The sequence below is a fragment of the Chaetodon trifascialis genome, chromosome 16, assembly GCF_039877785.1.
Source record: "Chaetodon trifascialis isolate fChaTrf1 chromosome 16, fChaTrf1.hap1, whole genome shotgun sequence".
Classification (NCBI taxonomy): Eukaryota; Metazoa; Chordata; class Actinopteri; order Chaetodontiformes; family Chaetodontidae; genus Chaetodon; species Chaetodon trifascialis.
Genome location: NC_092071.1, coordinates 337,501 through 345,000, shown reverse-complemented (window position 1 = coordinate 345,000; position 7,500 = coordinate 337,501). Strand labels below are relative to the sequence as shown.

Genomic DNA, 7,500 nt, shown 5'->3' with positions numbered 1-7,500 from the left:
AAAAGTTTTCCCAGCAGGGAGCTGTGAAGCTCAAGAACATTACAGCAAGTCTGACCAGGACTCCTTCAAAGTAAAAGCCTACAGTTTAGTGCAACCGTAGAGAATTACAACAAGGTACAACAACAAATAATATCCAGATATTATATCCGGATATGCCCTGCGATCGGTTGGCGACCGGTCCAGAGTGTACCCTGCCTCTCGCCCGTTGACAGCTGAGATAGGCTCCGGCCCCCCGCGACCCCGAAAGGGATAAGCGGCATAGAAAATGGATGGATGGATGGATATCCGGATATTATTTGTATATCCAAATCGACATACATATGAATTCACACACTGATGGCGCAGCTTCGGGGGCCTACCTCCTGTGTCACAGCCGCCAAATATGCTGCATGCTGCTCATGTCCTCCGACAAGACGATGATTCACTAAATAAATAAATAAGAAGTGAAAAATATGAAATGATAAAAACTTCAGTTCTATTTAAAACGACAAATTAAAAGTGTTAAATGATCAAATTTACAAATGTTTCCACACGTCTAGATTTTACTACCTCAGATCAAAATGTCAAACTTTGACACAGAGTCATCGTTTTACTTCGAAAAGTATTTTTCCATATAATTTTTCACTGAAAAATAAAAATGATGATGGATTCTTGTGGCCTCACATCAGGAGAGTCTGATTTGTCGGCGGGTGCATCTCTGCATCACAACTTTCTCTGTGACACATTCTGGATGTTTGATTGATTATTCAAGCATGATTTGATACTAATAAAAATATCAAATGTTAATATTAACAAATATTGAGCTATAAGTGTAATGTCAGAGAATGAACAATGTTTGGGAAGAATAATAATAATAATAGATCATATCAAGAATAACATAAAGCACATATGAACATTATAATAATGTTGTACGTTGAGCGCCAACAGGTCTTACTTTGAAATTCTGACCGGAAGTTGTTGTGTTTAGTGCTGTGAGCGTCACAGGGACATAGCTCACTTAAAGTAAAGGTAATACTCATCGAAGGAGTTTTGTGTCTGCACAAGAATTTAGTTTCAACACAAAGTTACTGAAACCTTTAATGTTGTTTTGACTCTTCTAGCCGTTAGCTTAGCCGTTAGCTTAGCCGACCGAAGAAGAAGCTCCGTTTATTTGCTTGGAGTCCAACATGGAGGACATGTACGTCAAACCGGGTAAGAGTCAGCCTCACTGACCGGCTCGTGTCACTGATTAATGAAGTGACGTTGTAGCTAATAAGGTCTTCAGTGGGCTTTTTCCTGTGAGATTAACGCCTACAACGACACTTCACGCTGCTTTCATACCCGAAATGAGAGTCAAGGCTTGTTGACGGAACCGGTTCCACGAACCTCAAAAGCTCAATGTTACGTTAATGTTCGTTTGAGCCTGCACGCAAACAGTTCTGTCTTTATAGACATAAATGAGAAATGTACAATTAAATAGATGTTGTTTTCAATTCGGTACTGAAATGATTCACCAGACAGCAATTGTTCGGGTCAGAATTGAAGCTTTATCAGTCGTCCTGTTGTGTCCCTCCCTGTTTACGAAGCGATGAACAGCATCATGGCGGCCTCGTGAACGTCGTGACGTGGAATAATCAACTTGAACGTTTCATTAGAAGACTGCTGAACTGAGTGGGTGTGTTTTCAAACATAACTGACAGAAACTGTCGATTCCTGAACGTGTCTCGTCGCTCTGTCCTGATCGAGAAGAAGCCAAATATTAAGTGGAGTTTGGTGCGACTCGTTTGACGTTTAAATGCCTGATGATGGCGCTCGCGGAGGCGTCTCTCGTCTCTCCTGTTGGCAGCTTTTGACAGTTTCTTCCATCACAGCAGTGCTGGAATGGAACAAGTACAAAGTGGAGGTACTTGTACTTTCCTTGAGTATTCTCTTTACAGGCCTCTTGGTTCTTTTACTAGTCAGCATTTTCTGAAGCTGATCTTTCCTCCTCTTCATTTGTCTGAATAAAGGTTCAGTGAATATGATCGACATGTTTCATCAGTGGGGGCAGGACAGCCTCCAGGCTCTGCTGATGCGTCCAGGCCCGGTGGACTTTGGATGTCAAAGTGGTCCTCTGAAAGGTGACTTGTCTCTCTGCCTGTGTTGTCTAGGTAACCAGGAGCGGGGTTGGAACGACCCCCCTCAGTTCTCATACGGCCTTCAGATGGCCCACGGACCACCAAGGAATCTCCTGAACAAGAGAGCAGCTCCAGCAGCAGCTTCAGGTCAGAAAACGCTGCCGTCCACCCACGTTCAGGTTCCGGTTCGGGTTGTGGTTCTGGCTCCAGGGACTGTTAAACCAGAGGAACCAGACCAGGAGCTCAGGCTCTTGCTCCACAGTTGTGACTGTTGAAAGCGACGGCAGCGTGTTGAGCGCCGCAGCTGTTTGTGGTTTCAGTTGGTTTGTGTTGGACTTCCTGCGATGAAGCGGTTCACACACACACGAGATTCATCTGCTGCAGATCTGATTTAAGAACCGAGAGTTTCACTCTGTTAATAAAGTTAATTTGATGCTCGGAGACGTCAGAAGTGTTTGTCTCCATCACCATCAGGACGACACACTAGAGCAGGCGTGTCCAAACTATTCCACCTGTGGCTGCAGGTTTTTCCTCCAACCAATCAAGAGGATGCAGTCTGACCAATCAGCTGTCTGAAGACTGAGATCAGCTGATGAATGAGTCAAGTCTGGTGTGCTGCTGCTGGGTTGGAAAGAAAACCTTCAGCCGCTCGGCCCTTTGTGGAGTAGTTTGGACGTGCCTGCTCTGGAGGGAACTGAAGTTCATCTTAAAGGACGCGTTTGGGAGCATTTTGAACTGAAGAACTTAAACTAAATGAAATAAAGATGAAAGTTGAAGGTGATGAGTTTTGTCGCAGTAGTTAGTCAGCTGATGTCTTATTTGTTCGGGGTGGTGTCACATGTCTTTGTTTCTTTTGGATTCACTCGACCTCATCCTGTTTTTGTTGGCACTGACTGACGGACGCTCAAGACTTTATCATTCTCAACGCTTCATGCCTCAAACATCTCGCCTCTCATTGGTTCTCAGGTGCAGGAGCCCCCCCCATGACCCCTCCCTCCTCCATTCCCCTTGCTCCACCTCCAAATGCTGTAGCCCCACCCCCTCTGCACTCAGGTAAGAAGCAGAGGAAGAAGGTTCTTACATGGACGTGGTGCAGAACCAAACCTCAGGTAGTGATTACTTAAATGCCTGAAGTCCTTGTCTCTTCCCTGCAGCTGGTCCTCGTCCCACCTGTGTGGCCACACCTCCTTCTCCTCTGGGGCCAATGAAAAGTCAGGGAGAGGCCGACAGCTGCCAATCAAAGAGTGAGCCCTCCATAGATGACGTGGTGTTGGTGTTGAACCGAGCGCTCGCCGCCTGCAGACAGACCGTTAAGGTAAGTGTTAAGCCTCCGCAGCAGCAGGGGGCGCCAAACAGACTACAAAGGCCTCAGAAAGGTGGAAATATGTTGTTTGGCCTCGATGATTAAACAGTTTTTCACATAATGTCCAAAACAGCAAAACATAAAGTGAAATTAGAAATAAGTCATTTCACATAGCGACTGAACTTCAGTTGAACTGACGGCAGAAAAGCTTTTCTACACTAACGAAAGAACGATGACTGAAGAGACAGGAAGTCACAGACCAACAAAAACTCGTGTTTGTGTGCCAGTGTGTTTGATGGAGTCACGTAAAAGTTTCATCATTTAAACAGAAGAAAATTGAAAAAGTAAACGCCGGCGGAGCGACAGTTTCAGCTCAGACTCTAGAAACTGATGAAGATGAGGAGGCTGTCACTCATGACGAAGAGCAACTTGAACTGGTGTCCAATAGGAGAACAGCTTAGCTCTGATTAACTGTGTGACCTTTGACCTCTGTGTGCAGGATCAGGTGTGTAATGATGTGGCGAAAAGGCTCCGCCTCCTGGAGGACAGCTGGAGGGCAGGTAGACTGAGCCTACCTGTCAGGAGACGCATGGACACCCTGTCTCTGGGTAACCTCTCACTACAGACCTACCTGTCTGTCTAGCTGAACACCTGTCTGTCTGCCTGCAGACTCACCTGTCTGTCTGTCCTTCTGTCCTCCAGAGTTACAGGCGGGTCAATGGGACGCAGCTGATGAGATCCATCGCTCGCTGATGGTCGATCACGTGACCGAAGTCAGCCAATGGATGGTCGGTGTCAAACGACTCATTGCAGAGACCCGAAAAATGAATCCAGAACTCTTAGAACCTCTTAAGAAACCTGCAGGACCAGTCAAGGATCCAGCAGGACAAGTCGGGGATTCTGCAGAACCAGTCCAGGGCCCCACAGAACCAGTCCGGGATCTAGCAGGACCAGTTGTAGATTCTGCAGAACCAGTCCAGGGCCCCACAGAACCAGTCCAGGATCCAGCAGGACCAATCGAGGTATCTGCAGAGGCTGCCCAGGACCCAGTCTCCCAGTCCTGATCGGTTCATCCTTCAGGAATTAGCAGGTGTCCTTCTGCTCTCAGAAAACTTTGACTCTTTAAACCAAAACCAGGATCTGGAGCTGATAATCCTTCCAATCAGATTCACGTGTCAGCAGGGGTCAGAGGTCAGGAGCAGGTTGAGGGTTTAGCGGGTTGTTTAGGGGTATTAAACAACGATGGACACATTCGTCAGTTCTGGATCTGCGGACTCTAGATCAGGGTTTTTCAGAGTGTCAGGCTCCTCTCTGGGTTTGGGGGAGTTGAAGGGGAGACAAGGATAGTCAGGTCAGGTTATCTGGACTTTGTCTGGGGGGGGGGGCACAGTGTCAGACTTCGAAAAGCCCTGCTGTAGACTCTGGACTCGGTAGACCTGGATTCTTGGACTCTTTGAACTGTAAAAGTTAGTCTCTGGACTCGAGTCAGGACACCACAGTAACCACCCAGAAGAACCTAACAACCAGCCGTGACCCCTGAACTCTACCTTTAACAATCTAAGTAATCATGTGACACTTCCACCAATCACAGCAGAGCTCTATGCGTTAACGATTAACGTCGGTTGAAGGAAACGACAACATGAACCACAAAGTCGTGTTGAGCTGGTTTGACTTTGTTGATGTGGGAATAAATCTCTTCTTTCTACGTCTTTGATTCTTGTTTCTTATGTTGAAGGTGGAAAAAAACAGAATCATTAGGAACCAGAAGGAGGATCAGGAAATCCTCCTTCTTCTTCAGCCCAACAAACTCTGTAAAAGCCTCTTGGATCAGCTGAAAAAGCTTCGTCACTCAGCTGAAAACAGCCTGTTTGTCTGAGATACGAGGTTCTGACAGGACGCCGCGCTGCAGACGTGATGATCTTCTACAATCTGAAGCATCGATGAAGATTAAAGCAGCAACAGGAGATGAAGGAGTTCAATGAGCTGAAACATCTACAGCAGGAACATGGATGAACACATGAACGCAGCAGGAACATGAATCCATTAGCAGAGACAAACACACTGACAGGAACACTTTACTCATGCACGAGTACTTCTACTGCATTCTGCTGATAATACTCACATACTTTTACTGCAGAAAGGTGTTGAATGCAGGAGTATTATCACAGTGTAGTATTAGTACTTTTACTGAGGTAAATAATGTGAGCAAAGCGTCAGTTTCACCATCAGTGTGTGTGTGAGTGGCGCCCCCTGCTGGCCTCACAGCTACCTACAGTCTGAGAATAACAGCAGAAGAAGAAATGCTGAGACATGATCAGAAAAGCCTGAAGGTGATTTCTCTTGCTGTTGTGAAACACTTAGAAAGTTTTTATTGGAAGTTGAACTTGATGTGAGTCACTTTCCGCATCGGAGGCTTATTTATTTATTTATTTATTTAAATGAGTCTTCTGAGATTCTGACTGTATTCAAGGAAAAAGCAAAAAGCACCCAATGTTCAGCTCAGTGAACTCCTGAAACCGTGAAATCATCAGTAAATCAGATTCCAGGAACACGAGTCAGCATCACAGAGCACACACACACACACACACACACACACACACACACACACACACACACACACACACACACACACACACACACACACACCTTCATCCAGATCTGAGGCTGATTCATCGCCTGCACACACACCTGAGACGAGTCGTACAGGTCACCCTCAGCCTGTTCAGCAGAGCGTCTTCATCATCCTCATCGTCAGATCATCAGACTTTCTGCAGGTGACAGGTGTGAAGTCATCGTGGTCACGACTGTCACATGACCTCGTCTCATTCTGGAGAGACGTTTTTTGGCGGCTGTCTTTATGTCTGTCACAAGAACATTAGCAGCTGTATTACTGATATTTCAGCAGGACAGACGGACGATGGAGAGCGTGGGATTGGGCTCAGGGCGTAAAGTGGGAGCTGTGGGATGCTTCAGCGTTCACTGGTGGCAGTTTGTGTTTTGCTGCCTGTTCAGTGACGTCGTCCTTCCACCTGAAACAAACGTTCTCAAAGTTCAGTCCAAGTTTCAGTGATGAGAGCAAAAACTTGATTCTGCTCATTTTGAGTCTCTTTGTATTTTTTCTCGTTTCGTTTTCTTTTAGTCGTTTGATTGAAATGTTGCGAATCTCAAACAGACGCGCTCGGTCATCCTCCCGCCTGACAACCGTCAGATCTCCAGAAAACCAGTAATCTGATCACATGACCTGTGGATCATGGACCTGTGGGACAGTCCAGACACACCAACATGCAGAGCTGCTCAGCAAATGTTTTCTCGCTCAGAAAACAATGGAAATGCTTCCAACCAATGGACAAAGTCCACCTGCTGATGAAGATCAGGTGACACAATTGAAAGCTCCAGAACAGTCATGAATCCCCAAGTTTGCTGGTGGTTTGTCTGTAATGAGGCCTAAGTCCTGTGGGGGGCGCTGGCAGCTCATGAGACAGCTTCACGACCTTTGAGAAACAGACTCTGAACTTTGGTTTAATGTTCCAGTTGAGGTTGAGTCAATTTCAGGCTTTCGATGCAGCTTCCTGTTGTCTGAACTCTGCTGACCAATCAGCTCCGCTTCGCTCCTCCTCTCCCTCCCTGGAGAGAGGAGTGAAGAGGAGGCTCGAAAAGAGGAAGCCAAGCAGAAAAGATGAGTGACAGGAAGACAGAGAGAGAAACAGAGAGAAAGAGGCTTGTCCCCGTGGAGATAAACAAAACTAAAAATAGACAGAAAGAGACGTCCGTCCCTCCGGCCACAGGTTGCAAAGACACGAGACAAACACACCTTAGGAAAATAAAAGCATGAACAGCAGAACTGAATCAAAACCAGGATGATGAAGAATGGTGGAAAAGTGTGAACGAAACAGTTCATCAGCAGTCGTTTTTCAGTCGAGGTCATTTTCAACAAGTTTTATCAACACGTCGCGACATGGAGTTCAATAATCTCAGCGAGGCTGCTGTCCAAACCAATACGTCACATTTCAAATCGATGCTCTCTCAGTGGAACCTTCTGGAGCTTTGGAAAGAGTCTAAAATCAAACCTTTACCCAGTTTGATGCAAACCATTTCAAGATA

The 7,500-nt window shown here is 46.1% G+C and overlaps 1 protein-coding gene across 1 annotated transcript; it reads left to right on the top strand.

The window, feature by feature from the left end:
- Positions 1-961: 961 nt before the first annotated feature.
- sra1 (steroid receptor RNA activator 1) lies at positions 962-5,101 on the top strand. Its single transcript, XM_070982942.1, has 6 exons — positions 962-1,191; positions 2,130-2,243; positions 3,063-3,149; positions 3,251-3,411; positions 3,899-4,007; positions 4,102-5,101. Exons 1-6 carry the CDS (start codon positions 1,167-1,169, stop codon positions 4,461-4,463), a joined length of 858 nt encoding a protein of 285 aa, XP_070839043.1. The 5' UTR covers positions 962-1,166; the 3' UTR covers positions 4,464-5,101.
- Positions 5,102-7,500: the final 2,399 nt, after the last annotated feature.